The 22,912-nt window shown below is 39.0% G+C and overlaps 2 protein-coding genes across 7 annotated transcripts; one reads left to right on the forward strand and one right to left on the reverse strand.

Moving 5' to 3' along the window:
* The first annotated feature begins 217 nt into the window (after positions 1–217).
* LOC116772635 (uncharacterized) lies at positions 218–6,778 on the forward strand. Of its 2 annotated transcripts, XM_061522423.1 has the most exons (8): positions 218–403; positions 1,195–1,366; positions 1,441–2,250; positions 3,105–3,222; positions 3,686–3,887; positions 3,992–4,054; positions 4,310–4,416; positions 4,772–6,778. In XM_061522423.1, exons 3-8 carry the CDS (start codon positions 1,455–1,457, stop codon positions 4,830–4,832), a joined length of 1,347 nt encoding a protein of 448 aa, XP_061378407.1. In that variant the 5' UTR covers positions 218–403; positions 1,195–1,366; positions 1,441–1,454; the 3' UTR covers positions 4,833–6,778. The 2 variants fall into 2 exon arrangements, with proteins under 2 accessions (XP_061378407.1, XP_032520764.1); XM_032664873.2 differs by lacking the exon at positions 218–403 and having other exon boundaries at positions 1,186–1,366.
* Positions 6,779–7,006: 228 nt separating this feature from the next.
* On the reverse strand, positions 7,007–22,761 carry LOC116772633 (putative 1-phosphatidylinositol 3-phosphate 5-kinase). Of its 5 annotated transcripts, none has more exons than XM_061522422.1 (33): positions 22,381–22,760; positions 22,108–22,276; positions 21,714–21,847; positions 20,971–21,119; positions 20,680–20,763; positions 20,162–20,301; positions 19,657–19,770; positions 19,422–19,478; positions 18,093–18,245; positions 17,587–17,707; positions 17,413–17,521; positions 17,095–17,347; positions 16,399–17,020; positions 16,004–16,154; positions 15,189–15,306; positions 14,926–15,100; positions 14,280–14,411; positions 13,643–13,733; positions 12,758–12,957; positions 12,367–12,485; positions 11,816–11,935; positions 11,643–11,741; positions 11,139–11,192; positions 11,032–11,067; positions 10,305–10,387; positions 9,879–9,997; positions 9,364–9,472; positions 9,001–9,121; positions 8,746–8,853; positions 8,471–8,590; positions 8,184–8,396; positions 7,834–7,989; positions 7,007–7,540 (listed from the first exon to the last, which is right to left on the reverse strand). In XM_061522422.1, the coding sequence occupies exons 1-33, from the start codon at positions 22,663–22,665 to the stop codon at positions 7,359–7,361; spliced, it is 4,896 nt and encodes a 1,631-aa protein (XP_061378406.1). In that variant the 5' UTR covers positions 22,666–22,760; the 3' UTR covers positions 7,007–7,358. The 5 variants fall into 5 exon arrangements, 4 of the variants coding, with proteins under 4 accessions (XP_061378406.1, XP_032520761.2, XP_032520762.2 ...); XM_032664870.2 differs by having other exon boundaries at positions 10,305–10,393; XM_032664871.2 differs by having other exon boundaries at positions 11,139–11,195.
* Positions 22,762–22,912: the final 151 nt, after the last annotated feature.

Below are 22,912 nucleotides of genomic sequence, written 5' to 3' on the forward strand. Positions count from 1 at the left end.
AAATTAGTTTCGTCACAAAAAAAGGGAAACTCTCTTAAAAACTAAATGATTTAAATTCAGATTAAAAATCTGTTTTGTCTATTCTCTGAAGAATAGTATACTCTATGGTCTATATAATTAACTTTTAGTGTGATATAAAATTGTAAACAATAAATGAAACGCAATAGCAGAACAACCATCAACGAAGCTGGAAAAAAAAATCCTCAACTCCTTAAAACGAAAACAAAGGTGTATCATAAGGTTTTTAGTGTCCAGGACCTACCATGACCTACATTCAATCTCGAAGTATACCTTTACCTTAGAATAGAAATATTTTGCTGTTCTCTTCCTCCACCTAACATCACTTCTGGTATATTTTACCCAGTTATTGTTGTTTTGGGTTCAGCTCATACAACTAGCCAATGTAAGTACCTATCAACATTTTAGGAAATATATATGTATATGTCAGAGATTATTGGAATTAAGAGATATTTTATTTGAGTTATAATTTAAATTTTAACATGTCAATAATCATAATATACCTACTTTATAGAACACGGCATATAGTTAAATAAAACCATGTGATATATTTTATACGTAGACATTCAATTTGAGATAAAAATTGTGATTTAGTATCAATAGGAAAGGGCTCAGACATATCTTAAAAGAAACTCTTGAATTTTTTTATATCTTTACTAAGAATTACTGTATTGGAATTAATGAAAAATATATTTAGAACTATCAATTATTTTCATATTAGTATGTATTATACATATTTTATAATGTTTAAAAAATTCTGTAATTTTTCCATAATTTTTTTTTATATAATGACACTAAGCATAAAAGACTTTCGAAAACTTAAAATAGACTGAGAGTAACTCTTAGTATTGATTTACACAAACATTTTTGCCCGCTATGATCAATACTATTATCCTGTCTCATAATTGAGATTCATAGAAAGATTAATTACGTTACACTTTAAGCATTTATATCTGACATCTCAAAAAGTATTAAGTTTTATAGCACATTGTATAACAATCTTTACCATTTATAATATTACTAAAATAAAATTGAGGTAATACGGAAAATGTTTTTAATCGTGTTTATTACTTTAATCATTATTATTTGACATTTCTGCACATTCACCGTTGTTAATAAAAATATTGTTTTTCCTGAACGCACCTATTAATTGTCATTCTTATTATCATGGCGGAGGATGAAGACGGTGTTTCGGATAAAAAATCACCTCAAAATTCGAATAATGCTAAAACTCCGCAAGACAACCAACAAAATTCGAAGAAGCCGGACTTAGGAATTGAGGAAGCCAAGTATGACGTCAAAGAAAATGGAGATAGCGGGCCGTCGGAGCCCGTTAGTTCATCATCCAGTATGTGTTTGGTGGAGTTGTTTTTTGTTCCCAAAATATGAAGGCATATCATTAAACGATGCTCTCTTTTACAGAATCTACAGGTGCGATGCGTAAAGAGGAGAATCCATTTTCATTTCGCCACTTTCTAAAGCGAGACTTGTCTCTACCCGGCAATTCAACATATGAAAACACCGGAGCGCGACCGAAAGTTTACGCTAACACAGTGCAGCATTCACCGACTAAAATAGATCTTCACACGGAAACGAAAAAAGAAAAAAATCGCCCGAGTGAAATCCAAGCCAAAGATAAACAAATCGAGGGTGTCAACCATCGTAACAGTGATGATACGTCTTCGAGTAGTTCTGTGGAAATAGAGATTCCTTTTAGTGTAGTGTATAATTCAGACTCTAAGCATAATCTCTACGCGGATAGTTCGGAGGGACCATTCTTTAACAGGCCGAATATAGCCTCTGAACCATTAGGGATGCCGTCGCTTCCAGACTTCGTTCAAGACCACATCTTAGTAGAGCAGGCTTATTTGAACTCAAACGGCCCTATATCAGTAGATTTAGATAATTTACCAGATTTTACTTTCAACACCAATTACAATGCCGGTTCATCATCTTTGGGAAGACGTAATAAAAATGGTTATAGCGCAAACAGAGGTTACAATGATTATAATGCGTACATGGGAGTAGCTTCGACCTCGGCTGATTCGGGACCATCAAATCGTAATATTCCTCTCGACCTGCCCACGGGGGCCGAGGCTTCGGGCCCAAAGCCTTTAGACGGATGGATTCCCCCACATCTCATTTTGGATCTCACAGAATCTGTTAATTCTGCTGACCGAAGAAATGTGTCCCCAAGAAACAGCTTCCCATTGGACCTGCCGCCTAACGCTGGTAAGACCAAAATTCATTAATCATGATTGACTTACATCAACTAATATTATAAATATGAAAGTTTGTTTGTTATTTTTTCATATAAAATATACCGAATCAATTTTGATCAAACATTCCAGTATTGTAGCTAAGACATCAGAATGTTATATGGCTATAATTTATCCCTTCGCTCATCGTTTGCTTGAGAACATATAAATAGTTGTATGTAATATGAAGTCACACAAAACAGACATTAAATAATGAGAGCTTAGCATAACACTAATATTCGCCACAAAATCCTTTAAATATAATCTAAAAATGCAGACAAAGTCGTAGGTGGATGTTAGTATAAAATAAATTTTATTCATTACTTATTTAGAAAGGCATTAATATTCTGCTCATATTAAGATATAATAGCAACACAATTATGGTATTGCCATTGTAATGTTGTGTTTGTTATTGAATAGATTTTTATTATTTAAGACTGCATTTTTTCTACAATAGATAAATATCTCTTGCGTCCTCCTGAAAAAGGTCGTATATTTTATTCACATATAAAAAATTAAAAATACCAAGTCAAGTGTCAGAATTAATGGCTATTATTTGTAAAGTATATAGAATAAAACCTCAGTTAAATTTTGTAAGAATTAGGATATTTACATACAACTAATAAATCATAAGTTACATGCTGTTTTTTATATAACTATACATTATATTATAAATTATTGAAACAAAAGTTGTCTATGGTTTGTAATTCTTTGTGGATTAAGGTTTTAAGTTGATATTAATGTTACATAATAATTTCGTAGAAAACCATAACACTTTGGATTTTGAGATATTTTGATAAATAACTGGATAATATTTTTAAATTCCAGGTGCCGAGTCTATGAGGCTTCCTGATTTTCTTCCTGTCCATCCCGGAAGGACCTCTCCTGAACCAGAGCACCAGGACGAACAACTCACACAGATCATAGCTGAACTTGAACGTACCAGGTGACTTATATTGGATATTTCAATGGTGGTGCCAAAGACATTTCATCATCATTTTTATGCATGAAATCAGCCTTCTTACATGTTGTAAAGAAATAAAGACAGTGATATAAAGGTTGTAAATGATTACATTATAAATCAATATGCTCATAGAAAATTAAAGTGACTTGGTAACAAAAATGTACTTAAAGAAGATATGTATAAACATATTGACATAGTTGTTAAAGGAATTTGTAAACAAGTTCTGCATTGTAACATTTTGTGTCCGTTTGGTATAATGAATATATCGTAAAAGTATTATAAATTTTATATTTGCTAGCTATTAGATATCAGAAATATAAAAATTATCATTTTTGAACTGGCAGAAAAACTTTACTATTGTTATAGTAAATTTAAAAAAAAACAGGCAGAATGGTCTGAGATCTTAGCCTAGAGAACATAAAAATAATAATATTTAAAAAAATAGATCGGAGCTGTTCACCGAGCGCAGTCGCCGCTCGCACGCGGAGGAGGACGCACGCGAGTCGCGCGCCGCGGTTGCCGCGCTGAGGGTCGAGCTGAATGCGGCGCGCGCTCGCCTCAGTGACGTCAGACACGCCGACAGACAGTACGCTGGACAACTGGAAGCGGCAGCACATCGCGTTGAAAACAATCTCATTGATACTGCTGTAAGTAACTATATATTATATAATGACTATATCAGAGAAGGTGCAGGTCAGCAAAGGATAATCTTGTAGTATGGAATTCTTACCACTGATTTTATTGTCGACAGGCCAGAGCGACAGAAGCAGAGAGTGTTGTGACGAAGTTAAAGAATGAAATTAAACGGTTAAAAGTAAGTGAAACTTCATTTTTAATATAAACTTAGACGTTCCAACAAATCTCATGCTGGTTACCTCGTAAATTGTCATTTTTTATTATTCATATAGACAAAAGATAATAATAATATAAGTAGCCTTAGCTACTTCTGACTACTGTCTGTCATTTGTCCCAAACTGGTCAATTTGGCCAGCTGTTCCAGAGATTAGAAACATAAAACCCATAGATTTTTATCCACTCCCATATAATGAAAGGTGTGTTATCTATCCAGGAAGAGTTGGCGGCTTCCCAGGAGGAAGTGCGTCACCTGAGGAACTCTCAGAGCGACGCGGCCGCTCACCTCCGACAGGCGACGAACGTAGCGGATACTTCACTAAGGTTAACACTTTAACCATACATAAATACGTTTACTTTATAAAAACTAGTTATTTCCGTGACCTCGTCTGCGTTATTCTCTGTATTGCGTTCGGAGGGATTTGTATAATGTGCTCTAAATATATTATTGAATGTGCCAATTATCTGTCAGCGACATCTGTCGTCTGTGTGGTGTGACTTCACACTAACCACTATTGATACGATGTCACTCCGATGTCTCAGCTACATAATTGGAAAGTTTCATCGATATGTGTTCATAATATTTTACAGCAACAATTGTCTAGAAGTAATGATGCTCACAAAATTTCCGCTACAATGTATTGTCCATAGTTAATGCAAATGATTGTCTTATTTTCAGAGAGTTGTTGGCGGGCTTGGAGAGGTTAAGGGCTTTAAGTTCCACTTTGGATCCGACATGATGTGACACGGACATCTCCATGAAGCCTCTCAAATGATAATTTATAAGATAATTTATTATTATTTATCTCCTGTATACTGACGTGTGTAGTTTAACTCAATGTAGAATAACTGTAACAGTCAAACACTAAGTTTAGAAATGTTGTTTTATGGAAACATTTTTTTTTATATGTATGTAATGATGAAAGAATGAGCGGAAAACCAACAGGTTCAATTGGGATTGGTTTTCAAAGAGAAATTCCGTAACAATGAAATAGTTGTGATTTTTATTAGTTATTTTTATATATATGTAATATTGTTTTATACGTGCTTAGTCTTTGACTGTTCCTGTATTTTTATGGAGCTACATCTAAGTACAACGCATGATGTAATCAGACAAGGGGGCGTATTGTTTGCATAGCACTCATGCAACACGCACGTGGACGTTCTATGTTGATAGTTAGAATTACGTTTTTTTATTAAAAATAAAAAAAAAACTCACAATAAATGTATGTAAATATGAAATTTGTAATAACATAATGTTCTTTAAACATACCTTTTTAACATTCAAACTATTGTTCTAAGAAATTTTCTGTAGAAGATATTTTTCTAATAAACCAATCGATTAATGTCAGTTTCCTTCAACTTTTGACTCTCGAACGCCCTCGGGCCTTGTCAGAGGAATGCTGACACGGGACATAAAATGAAACACAATGTTTGTATATAATAATTAAATTAATAAAGTGAGCTAATATTACTAAACGGTTAGGGAAATATTCTTTATTTTATTTATATTTTTTAATTGAAAAGACAGTTTTATTTTAATTATGTGACAGGAATGTTATAGACAACGTATCATCACAATTACCGTTGCTCCCAACAAAATATGACTTAACGGCTTGAATTGTATTCACTTTAAAGTGCTTCAACATTTGTCTGCAGACAGAAATGTTGTCTGAGAGAGAAGTATTTTTAAATATAAATTTAATAAAAGCTTCCGTTACAATTATATAGAGTTCCTACGGATACATCTAGCATCAACACTAGGCGCTTATTATGTAGCAACTAACAGCTTAGCTCGGAAACAAGAATAACTCGGCATAATTTTCTTTGATATTTTCACCTATAGATGGCATCAGTGTCGCAACAGCTGCTTAAAATATATTTTCTAATTCAATAATAATCAGAGCATCTTATTTTGAAGTAGTTAGAAGTCTTAATGAGCTGATTTAAAAGTTAAGAAAAATTCTTGCAATGTATAAGAATACAGCACATAGAGAACATTGTTCGATGAAAGTCATGTCCGATGTTAACGAATAACTTTGGCTACAATTTTTGCATTTAATACATTAATTACTAATAGGTGTATTCGAGGATAAGATTTGAGATTTTGTTAATTTTATAACCGAGCGGTTAAAAGCGTTTGGCATTCAGTACGCATCGCCACGACGTAATAATAGTTCGTTCCTCATTGAATACCATAATACTAGTGTTAAGTACGGTTAACTCTCCGTACTACGTCGATGCAATCTCAGACTAAGCGTACTTCTCGAACTCGAATCCATGAAATGTATAAAAATAAAATAGACGTAAAATATAGTAAATTTATATCATTAATTTCTGCTCATTCGAAGTTATTGAAATTTTAGTGAGACTTTGTAAATTGACGCTGACATTAGAAATTGACAAGTGTTTGGAAATGATTGAATGGAAATGTCGATATTGTACAGTGTAAAGATGGCGCGGGATGTGTCGGACCCCGGAGCGGAGCCGAGGCTAACGAATTATATTGTATTTTATGTGACGTGTTCTGACTAACTGCTCTGCGTGCGGCTGGATCTGTAGTGTCTGACCGAGCGCGTCTCGTGACTTATTCGTGTATACTCTGTGTAACTTCGGTTCGCTCGAGGTTTATTTAAAACTCGAAATATAACTCATGTGAGCCCCAAATAAATACATTTTCTTTTAATATTGTTTCATTTTTTTTTAAACTAATTAATGATTTTTTGTTTAGCTTGGGCTATGGATAGAATTTAGACAATTTTATCGTTCTATTTGTGCGACTGGATGAAGTTTCTTGAAGGTTAATCTCGCTAGAATCCGCTAACACGGGATGAATGACCTTATTACTGACTAAACTGCGTCAAGTCCTCTGTAGCATGTACATTATCACATCAGGGTCATAATGAGCCAACACTTTGCTTTGAACCTTTATTATGCTCTATATCACATTTGTTCTACACAATAAATATCATTCGGAATGTTTAATACGTGTTCCTTACTACTAAGAGTCAAGGTCGACCGCAGTTTGTGACTGCATTTAATTTTTTAAATAAAATATTTAAATTTATATTTATAACGCCACTAAGATCGAGAATCGCTAGTTTTGGGATTTCTTGAATATTACCCAAATTATAGTTCATTGCTTGAAGCCTTTATTCGATTTGCCTTAAGAAATAACATGCGGAGTTTTAATAAACCGCGTTCGCACTAGTTAGTTGTATCTCGTTTGATCCGAGCTCGTGTCCGGAGGAGCTGGTGCAGTAAGCTCAGTACTGGTCGTTATAAAGATGGTCCCAGTGCGAGGGACAGTGCAGGAAGTACTTCCTGGTGGCGGCGCTGAACCTGCGGCGGTACTGGTCCGGGGAGACCACGGTCGGCTGGCCGGAGCCCAGGTTCTTCTTCACGAGGTGCTCCAGCTTCTTGTCCCACGTGAAGGTTCTGATGTAGTCTGAGGAGAGGGGGAGGTCAAAGTATTGTGGTACAAGGATTAAAAGGTTATTGTTAACCAAAGATACGATTGAAACGAGTGAAAAGTCATATTACTAGGAGATGAACCTTTGCATTTTTTTTGGACATGGGTTCCTTTTTCTGGTCCTAAAATGGATATTGGCAGTATGTTCTAATTTTTTTCAGATAAAAAACCACGCCGAATAGCGAAGATATCGAACAAAAAAACAAAATCATCTTCGTGGATGAATGACCGATGACCTGATGTATGTATGTCTGTATATATTTCCTCACCAATGATCCCCAGCTCTATGTGTTGTCCTCGCAGGCCCAGCAGTAGCGAGTAGTCCATGACGTGGTTGTCAGCCAGGAAGCGCGTGTCTCTATCGATGGCCGCCCACAGAGCGCGCGCGCCCACGCCGCCCACGTACAGTTGTTTCTCCCAACGGACTGCGGATAAATCATTCAACATAAGCAATTTGTTATTTTTGTAAATAGAATAATATTTCGCTTAAAATATTTTCATCGAATTAACGTATGTGGTAAATTGATTTGTTTTATAGAAACATAGATAACTTAATGTCCAGAGCCTTCGATATAGCGTCAACTGATGTCTCTCTCAATATAACTGTCATGTAACGCACGTCTCAGCAAGTTCTCGTCGAACATGACTTGGTTGTTGTCGGGCGACGCGAGTCTCTGTCTGCTGGCTCCCTTCAGGTCGAACCTTAGCTGAGTCTGTTCCGGGGCCTGCTCGGGGCCCGGCGGGCTCGGGGCCGGGGGCGGATACCACACGTTCTCCATCACCAGCACCCCGCTGCCCGCCCCGCCCACGCTGTACACGCCCACTATGCGAGCTGGAGGGACACGCAGAGACGTCATTATAGGTTATATTACATTGAATGAACGAGTGAGCGAGTGAGCGACTCACCCAGGAGACTGGGCAGCTTGTGTTGCGTGCATCTGGTGACGTACTTGAAGTAGTGCGGCGCGAACTCCAGGAACTGCTGCCACTCGGGCTTCGTCATCTCCTTGAGCACGTAGCGGTCGTCTGGCGGGTACGATAAATATTACAATATTATATACACGACAGAATAGTAATTACACTCTGTTATTCTACAATACTTTCATGTCTTTTGTTGGTAGTTCTCATGTTTAGTTACACTTGCTCGTGTGTAGTGAATGTTCCCATATAATAGTTCTGACCTTTGGTTTTACAGAATGTCGAGCCGGACTTGCCGCCCCTCGCCGCCCACGGGACGCAGCTCGCCAACGAACGAATGAACCCTTCCTCGATCTCACACAGGCCTTTGTCTATAAACAAACACACACACGGGGATAACGTTAACGGAATAAACAGCAACATTTACCAGTGGGAGACCAGAACAAATCGGTCTCGATAATTCTCAACTTATTATGCTACATGTAGAGTATGTCATGTATTGTTATATATAATGTGACCTTTGTCCTTGGGGTCGTCGCAGCAGCCCGCCTCCAGCCGGTCACCCTCCAGGGAAGCCAGCAGCATGTGTCGGAGACGGTGGAACTGAGACGCATAGTACACGCGACACAGCAGACCGTCCTGTAAAGTATATATACACTCAGCTACACTTCACCAGACCGTAAACATGCGACAAGCTAGAATGTTCTAGATGTCTTAATATTATTTACAGGTCTGACGATCGCACTTTAAATATAAAAAATAAAAGTGATGACAAAGCTACATCAAAAACAGAATGTAATACTTTGAGTGTGTGTGTGTGTGCGCGCACGCTTGTGTGTGTGTATGGGTGCGTATGTGTGTAAGATATATATAACATATACCTTGAGTAAGACTTCTATATGTTCGTTAGTCTTGGCCCTGGTTTTGTCGGCGTCGCCCTTGTCTCGTCCCGAGCTCCCGTTCTCCAACTCCTCGTTCTCGTGCACACTCCTGCAGTAATATTTTCAGTATATGATGCTATATGTCAATGTGTGTATGATGCATCGACCTCGTGTAAGCGATACATATATCTGTCAATATACATACTAATGTTAAAGCCGATAGCTTGCGACCGCGGGATGAATGTCGCGGACGTCTGTGACGCTTCAATGAAAAAACTAACGAACTTATTCACATGAAACTTCACACCAACACCGAACACGCGCGAGAATGACGTATAGCTTATACAGCATCCCTTTATTCCGTGTGGTTTGTAAGAACATGTCACGAACTCCCGTTATACACAACAGATGGCGCTGGCCATGAACGATTTTTTTAAACGCACTCATTATCTCCTATCTTCAGTTAAAGTAAGCGAATCCGCGTGTCAGAGCTAGTAATAATAATAATATCTCACGCTCTATGTAAGTGTAGCGACCGATGGTAGGCGAGCGAGGCGAGGGACGCGGCGATGACGGACCCCACCTGCCCGACGTGAACCAGCACCGACACCAGCCCGCCCGACACCAGCATGCCCTGGACACATTTATATGATGACGGCTCATATATATATTGAGGCAAGGAATAAGCCTTATCAGAGTAAGTTGAGATCGCTATTGGTAAGGACTGAGAGATGTCACACTCGTACTAATATGACACATCTGAACGTGTTGAGATCCAAGTCCTCGAGTGTGCCAATGACTAATGAAATTCCTCAACACTGACAATACATTCAGAAATATATATATGAAATTAATAAAAACACTCAAATCTCACAAATAAAGGAATTTTCAAGTCGACGCTTGATATTTTTTATGAAATATATGTATTTTTGTCACCGCACCTGACTGGCCGGCTGGTTGGTGGTCAGGAGCTGTGATATGATCTGCTTCACCGTCTTCTTGTCGCCGCGGTCTTCGTCACCCTCTGTACCTTCATTAGGGACTTTATTATTATTGGAAACAAATATATACATATACACTTTATATATATGTATATTTGTTTAGGGAACACTTTTAATGTGAACCGAACCTTTAAATTCCGGAACGCACCCGAAGTGACGTTGAAGCGATGACATTAGGTCGGTTCACTTTTGCGCGGGAAAATATTTGTAGACGCGTTTTGTGAGTGTGTTCGTAAATTAAATTTGAGTAATTTAAGGCGTTTTGTAAATAATTAGTTTGTTCTAGTTAAGGCCTGATTTGTTATTTAAAAGTATTGTCTTTATGAGACAACTGTTTTTCTCATTTTCAATGATTGTAAGAATGTGAGAGGGCGGACGAGGGGCGAACCACATGAGCAGTTGCCAGAAGAAATACCGCGCGTTGGCTGATAGGTTAATCGACCACAGATCTCGGCGGATTTAACGTCTGGACCATCCGCTGCGTTATATTCAGATATCAATTCGCGATTAGTTTAAATCGACACAGCGGAAAGTTATTAATTCAAAATTGTTTTCAGTTTTGTTGAAATTTAATAAAATTGATGGTGAATTTGTAACGAATATAATTTTTAAAAATATCAATTCTGTTCTCGGTTCTAAGAATAATATACATATATGAAACACTCACCAGTATGCTCCTTGTCCGTGTCTCTCGGCGGATTATCTGTAAGTAAGTATATATATAGTAACATATATCGAGCTCATTTCCTAGTAACCTGTTTCCCGTCAGCTCACCGGCGCCGTCGCTGGCGGCGTCGTGCTGCTCCTCTACATCCTGCCTGTCGTCCGCTGCTGTAACCGGGGACCGTGCTTATTATAAAATATACAAATATATAATAGCGAGGTCTGTTTGTTTATTGTGATAAAAAGATTTCTACAATCAATATCAAGGTATCCTGTATACCCTGTACTGTATACACATATATATTTTTAATTCGTCCCTGTCAGTCTGTTCCAGTTAAGCTCTGAGACGGAGGGACAGAATTTGACGCGTTTTTCACAGGTAGCTTAGGCAGGTAGGTTTTGTACCGAGGAGTAAATGAAGCTCATATTGTTTTTGTAGAAATTTTATTTATGTTCCGAAGAATTGGTGTGTACCAAGGAATATATGACCCTTCCGCTGGGATCCATGCCTTTATATAATGTATAATATTGGATAATCTATAGGCGAGATCTTATTGCAAGTCGTTTGTGTATGTCTGTGTGTGCGTGTGTGTGTGTGTGCGTGTGTTCACTGACCCGCATGTTCCGCGGGCCGGGTCCGCGAGGCGGCGTCCCTGAGCGCCCGCTCGGCGGCCAGCAGACTGTCGGCCACGGACCACAACCGGCGCACCCGCTCTGCGTCACAACATTACATGACCGTTTAGTATCGCAACTCCCGTTTAGTTTCATAGCATGTGCAGGCGGTGTACCGGCGTGCGTGTCGCCCCCGGCCGAGGTGAGCGCCAGGTGTATCTGTTCCATGAGCTGTTTGAAGGCCGCGTACTCCTTCTCCACATCCACATCCGTGCAGTTACTGAAGGTCTCGTGACCTGCCACAAGTGTACATTATACTATATGTTTGGGACATTTTGGCACAGGAACAATTATATTATATACTGTTGTTTACTCTATAAGTGTTTATTGCCTTAACATGTGTGTTTGATATCTCCCGATGTTACTCTCCCTGTTTAATTTGTGTTGTTTCTAATGCAAGGCCTCTCTAACCCGCACACTCCAAGTTATACCGGTTGAGTAATATTTTCTCGTGATATAGCCTGCACGTTTCCCGATAGATAAATAAACAGTTTTACTCATTTAAAGCTATCAAAAGGAGTTTTTTTTGTGAGTTCCGTGACGCCTTTTAGATTTTTTTACGCCAAATATTGGAATATTGTTTTAGTTAAAAGATTCAAAATTAACTAGAGTTAATTTAACATTGACGGTCAAATTTAACTTTCAATGTAATTCTGAGCGAAGACACCTTTCAGCATCAGTTCGTTGAGGGTCGCGATGAGGTCGTCTCTCATGCGGCGCGTGTCATGGCGGACGGCGATCACTTCCGGCGGAAGCTGGATCGAGTAGGACTGGATCTTCTCGTACCTGTTGACGTCACAACACACGTGTTCAGTCTCGCCTAGTCTATCACACTACACTACGCAGCTTTTCTGTTCTTTCGTTACAACAGGTCAGCCGTCCTCATCAAGCCGGATGGCGTCATGAAGTCTCGTCTTAGAAACGCACCGAAGAAATGTCTATCAGCTGTTACGTTTAAAACAACCAAAGATAAGAGAAATTTTCCATCTATACGTCTACACTATCACTGAACAGGAAGTCTGAACATTTCGTATGTAGTCATGGACACTAGTACAGACCGGAAGCAGGCGGTGGTGAGGCGGCTGACGAAGGCGTGGTGGTGGGAGTTGAGGGCGTGCGGGCATTGGCGGAGGGCGTAGCGGGGAGCGCGGACTCGGAAGCGGATGTACTGCGCCAGGGACAGGCCCAGCGACGAGCGACACACGCGCCGCCCGCGGGAGGTGCTGCCGCAGCACTCGCAGCGGCACCAGAACATCACCTGCACGTAGACAACGCGCATATATGAGTTACACTACCATTTTAGGATACCATGTACGTACTTTTTACTATTTTGATACTACACACTCCCGACGCTGATCACGGCCAGACGGGATCAAAGTATCATCGGATGGGAATTTGGAAGTATGTGGCTTTAAAGTTTAAAATAATAAAAAAACGCGGAGTATATCAAAAAAATCTTATTTTTATTTTAATGAACACACGCGGAGGTCTCAGACATCACTATGTGTATGTGGCTCACATGTGATGAGATCAGACCCACCAGATATCGGTTTATAATGTATAACCTGGACCTCAACCGGTCGCACGGCACACGTGCACGAGGTCGCAGAGTTGATATATGAAATGAAACGGCCTCCGTAATCATGTGGGAGGCTTCCTCGAGGGTACGCTTGAACTTACTATTTCTTATCAGCATTAAGGACTGATAGTGACACAACGACCGAGTCGTAAATTACAGTACCGAATAATATGTGTTAAATAAATTAAAAACTAACTCTACAGCGCTGAAAACACGCTGAATATATGCATGCATGAGCGGCGGGCCTTTAACCTCCATGCCAGACCAACCAGAGGTAGCGGGTTCATATCCCGAGGTCGTGTTTTCAATTTTTCATTCAAATTATACGAACTTCAATAAGAATGTAGAACATAGTAATGCCAACCTGTTTGTTCCGCTCCTCCTTGGGCTTGTCCACGCTGCTGTGTCCTATCGTGTTGCACGTTATGGTGATGCAGACGTCCTCGTGCACGAACCTGCTCATGAATAGTTCAATGTGTATATATTCAACCAAAAGAAGATTATTTAGTCGAAATCCCAAGTCATAATATATGCTGTGACGAGGGCTCCCAGTCATGAGTGGCTTTAGACACAACCATGGTGATATGGGGGTAGGATAAGGTAGTGAGGTTGTAGTATATATTTTGGTACAGATGTTAGTTCATAAAATACAGACATATAATTCTAAAGTGATTTTTTTTTAATAATCTTCAATCATATAGACCTGGTTAGTAATAATTTGGTAAAAACAGGAAAGTTTCTTGAAGTGAAACTTCTTATGCGACTTCCGAAAAGGTTGCGTTGACGTTTAACGTTTCTTATAAAGAGAGAGAGCGAGAGGCGAGGCGGGCAATCAATTGTGACTTGTACGTAATGTTAATAAAGTTTGTCTTAAACACAAGAAAAATTCGTAAAATTCAATTCCTACCATTTCCTCTTTTCGTACCAACATTACGCCGTGTCGTTTTCCCGCGTTAAGGGCCTTCACGCGATATAATTTTTTTAGTTAATTATGTGCTAACCGCCGGACGTGCTGGTTCATGGGCACCGGACAGTTGGGCGACGAGCACTTCTGCTCCGCGTTGAAACAATACTTCTCCAGGAAGGCGCCCAGGGATATGTCGTGGCGGCCGTACATTTCCATGGTGACTATCCTGGACATTACGGGGACTCTTAATGGTTACTGCCCGCAATACATGCAGACACATCACAGCACAGACAAAGCACAAGTAACAATACAATGACTGAAATTAAGTCTCCAAATTTTTCTGTTTCGATATATTCTCAGAAGACAATAAAAATATCACACTTATATTTTATTATGACCTCCAACTTGTTTAATTATTATTTAAAACCGTCAGTATCAGTATATTCTGTAGTATGTCGTGTAAGTCACACTGGCATATCAGGCGGCACGTCTCTTGGCGAGGCTTCATCCTAGTGGGAGTAGTACGCGGGTACACTTAGTGCGACCAAAACTGGTCACTTTTGATACTCATCAGGACAAAACATATTGACCCCATCTACTGCTCGCGAGTGTATTATAGGCAAACATCCAAACACTCGCACGGATTGTGTCTCATTCCGTTTATCTATCGTCTCTTGCCACACGTGCCGGCTACTACACTACCCAACACTATGCTCTGCTATACTCGTGTTTGTCCTCACCAGGGGTTGACACAGAAGTCCGGCACGTTGGGACTCTTGCTGCTGTAACTGTAGAGCAACACGCTGAGCCGCTGGTGTTTCTCAGGGGACAGCGGGTCCGGGTCCGGGTCCACACGGGGCGCCTCGTCCCTCTCCACCGGCCTCACGATGGACGGGCTGTATTGAGGACACTCGGCTGGAATGGACATCGTGATGTGATTCTTGCATTAGTTGGTCCAGTTGGCCTAAATTAATTATGAACATATGTATGTTAGCTATCTCACGGCTGTGTTTCCCCGCCGCCAGCACGCCGCCCGTCGCTCTGAAGTGTGCGAGCGACGCTCTGAGCGCGGGGTCGTCCATTGAAGTCGTTATCGGCTGGGTCACGAACGGGTGACGCTCCTGGAACGTGAGATATATACATTATAACATATCACGTGATCAATAACCGAGGGTAGTTGTAATTATCAGGTGTCACCCGGATAACCACCGGCGTAGCAAGTGAAGTCACAACAATGATTGTCGGTTGGTATGAAACAGGCGAGGGTAAAAATGAAAACACTCTCGCTCGAGCCGTTACAGCGTCCAAGCTCTTCCAAATAAAGGATTAGTCATACGTCTACGAGGTTTCCTTCGATAGCCCGCGAACCTGACGACAGTCAAGAAAGCGATGGTGACGTCAGTATGCTGACGTCACATACCCTTTGAAAACTGCGGCAGGGATTCTTATTATAAACCAATTACCTAAGAACGCACGTGTAGGACACAGCACACGCCCATGGCACACTACCACGGCTCATGAGAGGGGAGGCTCTGTGTCTGTAAGTCTTCACACAGCTGTTGACAGCTATAATATTGTCTTGTACGTAATTAAGATACTTGCAGAAAACGCCACAGACGAGTAATGATTGCGATTTTAGCAAATACAATTTTCCTTGTAATATTTCTTCGCGAAAAAATCCCCGATACATATGTATGTACGGCATAAAATATTCATTGGTAATTTTTAAATCCATTAAGTTACAGGCCAGCCACATTTAACTTCCAATTATCTGTGGACGGTTGTGTTTTTAAGGATGAAGTACTTTAACTCCTTTACCTTCTCTCTCTCTTTCTCCGAGGGGAGTCTCCCTGAATCCTTCCTGTGAGCCCGAGGCGTGTGGGGCGAAGGCCGACTGAGCAGCGACAATTCGGGCGCCGGTATCACTATGTTAGGGGACATCGACAGGACCACGTCATCGGTACACCATCTCATTACAGAAACAGAGGATTATTTTAGTGAACATGTATTTTATATGGAAAAAACATCAGAATATAGGAAATATGGCATACTCAAGCCCTCAACTGAAACTATTGTGTAACTAGTGAACATAAGGATAATCCCCCAACAGTCGCCTGGACTTGTACTTCTATTAATTAAGGACCTGAGCCGTCTCTATTTACTAAAATTCCTTCGTGGTCCCAAGGTTAGGTCACCGACACATTAAAGCTCACCTCTCGCTGTGAGTGTCCGCTTTCAGCTCAGCTTCCTCCTTAGGCAGGAACACGTCTTCGTCCAGAGACAAGCGGGAGTGTAAGGGATCACTGAAATCCTGTATGGGAACTCCGCAACTTAAATTCTTATCACAATCCAGTTTCCTAGCGAAGTGCTTGTATCTCGTGTACGAGTCTTCGCTATTTTTGGCCTCATTTTGATCGCTCGCAGCGTTTCCATCACCCACCGTCTTGTTTTCTCCGGGAGATTCGACCTCCTCCCTGTTGTATCGGCTCATGTCTTCCTTGTGTCCGAGGTCGCTTATCGATTCCATATCAGCGCTGCCGAAGATACTGTCATCCTCTGCAGCGTCACTGGCTTTGTCTTTGGCGTCTTTCTTATATCTGTCGTCGAGAACCGGCTCCTCGCTGTCGTCCACGAACGTGTCTGGTTCGGGGAGTATGGCTTCGATGTCGGCCAGGAAAGACTTCTCCAACTTCCAGTTGTAGCAGGCCAATAACATGAACTTTACTATCCTTTTCACGCGGACCAACTCCTGTAGACATCCGCCGCGGAGTAAAATACAACAGCCTAGATTTGGTTCCGCACAACCTTCTAGCACCATGAGAGTCTTGCTCGTGACTGAAATGATAAGTAAATAGCGTAACTTCCTCATTAAAGAGTATTAACAACAATAAAAATGATATCCTACTTACAATTTTTAACGTAGAAATTTTTACAGACACCTAATCTAGGCATTCCTATCCTTGCGTCTATGGAAGTGACCAGATCAGCCTTAGCGCACCTGGCGCTTCGCTTGAGAGCCTTATCTCGCACACCCACAGCTAGAGCGACGCCCTCCGCCCGCAGAGCATCCTGTACAGCGCGGGCGGCGCTGCCCCTCACCAAAACCACTTTAGGGCGAAGCGCCGAGATCCTCGCAGCGCAACGCACTAAGTATTCCTGCTCCTATAATCATAATTGAGTTAATTCGTAGCCTAAAAATGATGTTCACATTGGAAGAATGTCTTCACCTGCATCAGAAGCGGCTCCAGAGACGTCAGTTTACCCTCGACCCTCTGGTAAGCGATCGAACAATCCAGAAGCAGTACGGACGGATTCGTTATTCTTTTCGGCATGCCCCTGTTGTATACAGCCGATTAAATATCGTGTCACTCTCTGTACAAACCAAACTATACATTATGTACCTGTGAGCCACGTTCTTGGTCATGACCACTCCGTGTATGAGACAGCTGTCGGTCATCTCCCCGCCCGGAACTTTCTTCACTTGGACGTAGTTCCGGATATCGATGTCGTTGCTCATCATATCTACGAATGTATTTAATACTTAATTTTCTGTCTCTCTCATAACCTTAGAGAGTGAAAGAGACAAACATATTCATTTGATTTCATACCGAGACACATAAGTTATAACGTGCGAAAGAGACAATCATAATGACATCTTCATCTTCTATCTTTTAATCTAAAGGAGTGAAAGAGACGGCTGTAAGAATTCCTTGATTTCAGATCTCTCCATCTAATGAATTGACCGAGACGAACATAAATGATGCCGTCTTTCATCTCACCTGTAGCCAGTACATCGACTAACTTAAACGTGCGAAAGAGACAATCTTAGACAGCAATACTAAAACATGAAAGTATGAGAGAGACAGGTAAAGGTTGATAGGAGTCTATTGAGAGTGTTCCGCGTCACCTATAGCCATAACATCAGCGGCTCGAACGCACAGCGGGTACAGGGTGTCCAGCCAACCCGCCGGCAGCGCCTCGCGGGCCATTTGCTGGCGCATCAGCAGCTTGAGGTGATCCTCGCCCGACTGCTCGATAGACTTGCACGGCTGGCGGGTCTCTGGAACAACACGTGTACAGATATTCATGCATAAACAAAACAAAAGCAAAAATATCCTAGATTATAGCCGATGACAAACAGTCTATTTGGCAAATGAAAATAATGTTTCCGGATTAGTGCAGACTGACCGAAACGTCGGGAGCATGTTTAGAAGTAATAAAATAATGTATAGTGATCCGAAAATATTAGTTTCATTTAGACGAATACTCGCGAAAATCTTAGTCCTCATATATATATATATATATATATATATGACGGCGTATCCAGAAAATATCGTATAAACTAACTCATTTTAAGAAAATTGTTTGATGTTTTGATTATATTTCTTTTATGTTTATATTTAAATGTGTTCGTTTATTTATGTGATTATAATTAGTTGATAAATATTACAAATGTAATTTTAAAAAGAAACTCAATTTATTTCAATTTTGCTAAGAGCCGACGCTAACGTCAGTTAGATTGTCGAGTGGGGTTGCTAGTGGCGCCAACGTCGTAGCAGTCACCAAGGTATATAAATGGGAGCAGTCGCATTGAGAGGGCAGTGTTCACTTGGACACGGTGTTGGACGCACACTCGCCAATCCACATGGCTCAAATTCATAATTGCTATTCTATAATAGTAAATTACTTTCGTGGTGTTGATCAAATAGTGACAAGTGAAATAAAGTTATTGCAAAGTGTATTGAAGTTTTAGTCATTGGATTGCAATATGAGTGGTTCACAAGACCCTAATGGGCTCGGCGATCGGACATATATATATATATCTCATATAGCCTGACCTTTATCATCAATGAGGTAAAAGAATCCAGACCTCGGTTAAAATGTTAAATAAAATATACGTGTAAAGCCTAGAAGTACAGTTATATTAAAATATGCACTCGCTAAAATCTGTCAATACTTATATAAACAGATATTTGAATGATCTAACCTGTGGATTCCTTAGAAAATTGTGTTCTATAAAAATTTCTCTCATCACACAAAGTGCTTAATTGACTTGCAACCAATTTACTATTACAATTTCACTAATATAAAGATTTTTTCATCTCATTTTTCACCAATGAACTGGCTAACTTCATTTTAACATTATTGTTTTATTCAATATAAATCTGTCTATTTGTTATTTATCTTTTTTATGAATTTTATTAACAACTAACATAACATTTTAATGATTATTTACCTTCGGAATTGTCTAAAACCGGTTCCTCTTCGTCGCCGGTAGATGTCGCTTTCACTTCTAAAAAAGGTATAAATACTTGTTAGTTATAAATATATATTGTATCTGTCCCAGATAGCTGTTCTGTGATGAGGTCTCACTTTCTTTCATTATATTTAATTATTATTATGATTTTTTATCTGTATAAGAATATAGTATGGATAAGGATAACAGTAATTTATCTTTTATCCATCCATACCAGTTTTTGTAGCTTTGATCAACCTCGCTGAACTGTTTCCTAGGTTGAGATCCAAACAGTATGAAGAAACGCTCTCAACAAGTCTGTTGTTGCATTCCTCGGACGGATCCTCTCCTTTAAAAGTTTTATTAACATCAATAGACAGCTCCCAAACAAAGTATATATAAATATATCTGTAAATAACTAATATATGATTTTTACTTGTGATTAAAATACATAATAGCAAATAATATCTCATTATTTTATTAAGTTATTTAAATATAAAGCACTTATTATCATCTTTAGTCTAAAATAGAGTTATTTTTCAGATATTCACTAGATATGGTATTAATACAGGATAGTCAAATGTTTTTTTCTAAAGGCAACACATTCGAGCTATACAAGAAAAATATATATATATATTCATATATATTGATATCTTCAGATAACATCTAGAGATATAGAATATTATATACTTGTGATAGAAAGAGACAAAAGATTAGAGTAAGAGAAGGTAGAGTACCACCTGTTGTAATATCAGCAGAGTCATTTGTCTCTAGCTGTAGCGGCCGGTAGAGGGCGTAGTCCGCAAACTGAGCCGGCTCAGTGACTCGCTCCATGAGACCAGCGTGCAGGAGATTCTGACACAAGAGTACAGCCTGAGCTCTAAACAAATACAGATAACATAGATATAGCTTACAATGAACTATTGACACAATTATCAAAATATATATTGTACTTGCTTTAGCCCATTAACTACTTTTATATAATATAAATATGCCAAAAATACAGCAACATTGGGTTCTATCGGACTTTAAGCCTGGAAATAGAAGCATTGACAGTGTTGCAGATTATACGAGCTAACTCCACAAACCAAAACACTCTCAATGGAAGAATTTCTAAAATTATTACACCAAGAAATTAGGATAACAACTAGATATTAAGTTTGGTTCGACCAACATAAAAAAATTATGTCATATTGAAATGTATTCCCTTATGTTAAGGTTCATTTTTTATTTTAGCCTTATTAATATGCAACTGAACCTTGTCTTATGTGACGTATTCTCCATCACCCACTGCATGACGTCACATCCTCGCCACACTCCCGTGTACCGCACCAGTCTGTATCTAAAACAAAATAACAATAGTTACAATTTTTTTTTAATAATTCCCAAATTGTATCACGAACATCTGATTTTGTCCTAAAAATATGGAATGTTTTAAATAGATTGTTAATAACAAGACTGTATACTTTGTTAACAATCATAAACCATTATCAACTATTACCAACCACGTCTTTCAATGGCAGTAAGAATCTTTTTCAGCGTCATATACCTGTGTTGTTGCGTGGGCAGAGCATAGTACAGCTGTCTAAAGACATCGGCCAGCGGCTCCTTGTTGCTGCGGACATCCCCGGGCTCCACTTCATGAGAGAACAGAAACTCCCTGCTCGATGGAGACGGCTTGTTAGATGGGAACTTCACCTGCAGCACATGTGTTAAATAATATGGTGTCAAGTGTAATGTAGGGAGACCACTTTATTGTATGAGCTTCTGTCATTCAGTCTTGATACTCAGCATGACACACATGCTACCAATTTAATATAGTTCTATTGACTACTAGACGGATATTCCTTCATTATTACAAGTTTGTTCATTTCATTCAACTCATTCATTCATTCCTCATTCAAACAACTCCTTTCAATTCAAGCATGACACTAGGCTTTAATTCTCTGTCATTACGATGGTTTTAAATGTGGTAATATCTATATATATATATTATTTGTGCAAATATTAACAATATAGTTTTACTGAATCAATCAAATTTTTTATTTTTATTTTGTGAGCTTCATTTCAGCCAGTTTTTATTAATTATGTCATAATGTTAAAACGATTATAATGTTATTGCACTGCTTCCTATTTTTTGGAGGAATTGTTTGCAATAACATTAGAAAGTTAAATCTGGTACAAGTTTCAATCTAAATATTAATATTATTATGGTTAGAATATGTTATGTTAGTAATTCTCCTATTTAAATTTTAGTAAACAATTTCCTGGTAAATGAAGATTGCTTTCTACCTGCAAGCTCTCTTGAAGTGTTTTAAGATCGGGTGATATATCCTCCGTCATATCATTTTCTCTTAAATATGTCAGTACTACATTGCAGCAATAAGTGCACACCCTTAGACCACCAGCACAGCCAAATATGTGACCTGAAATAAACAATGTACTGGTCATTAAAACATAACTATTTATATTTAGAATAATAATATAATAATAAAAATCTATTTTATATATTATTTTCAAAATCTTTAACTTTAGTTTTTTCTGTTTATCAAACAAATTAATATCCAAAAAAAAAATTATTACATTTATATTACTGTACATTTTAATAATTTATACAAGAAAAATATCTTGTATTGTTTCAGATAAATTCTCTGCATAAGTATAAGAATATTATTGTATTGTGAACCTGGGACTCTTTGGCTACAACAGCGGGAACAGAATATCTGCCCACACACGCGACAGTGATGTCTGCGTCTCAGTGCGCTGAACCGAACCGCACACTCGTAGCACTCACGGGATATGTCGTCCGGCATCCAGTACCGAGCGAGTTCAGTATCGGCATAACGTGTTCCGGACTAAATAATAACAAAGAAACTACTATGTAGCATATTCATATATATGTTCATAGGAAAGAAAGTCAGTTAATAAATTATCCAACGTGAACAGTTAACTAACATACCTTTGCGTAACCACTTATACGATTAACTATATTCTGCAGACTCCTTCCCTCACATTCCACAACACTTGCTGTTTCTACTTTATTCTCTTCATAATCCTGCTTCTCAATATTATGGACCTCATTCTGCTTAATCTCGTTAGTTTTAACTTCACTATCACCAGTTTCACTTCCCGTAAATATCGGGAACTTCCACAATTTATTTAAAAAATTAGTAACTCCACCTTGATTGGAATCACCCTCGAAACGGGGAAACTCAGTGAGCTGAGAAGTATCATATTTCTCCATAATATGAGCGAAATTGTAATAAAATAAAGCTATTTTATTTGTTATGAATAATATACAGTAAACATAACTGTCACTTGTCAGCAGTCATAATTCTAAAATTTAGAATATAGATTACAACCATCTCTCTCTCTCCCTCTCTTTAAGTCACTGTCAATAATTGTCATATTGACATTTGAACAATTTAAATCTTAAACAAATGTAAAGCTTATTTGGAGTTGTCTATCTCGAAATATTATTGATATTCATA

This window comes from Danaus plexippus, chromosome 12 (assembly GCF_018135715.1).
Source record: "Danaus plexippus chromosome 12, MEX_DaPlex, whole genome shotgun sequence".
NCBI classification, from domain to species: domain Eukaryota; kingdom Metazoa; phylum Arthropoda; class Insecta; order Lepidoptera; family Nymphalidae; genus Danaus; species Danaus plexippus.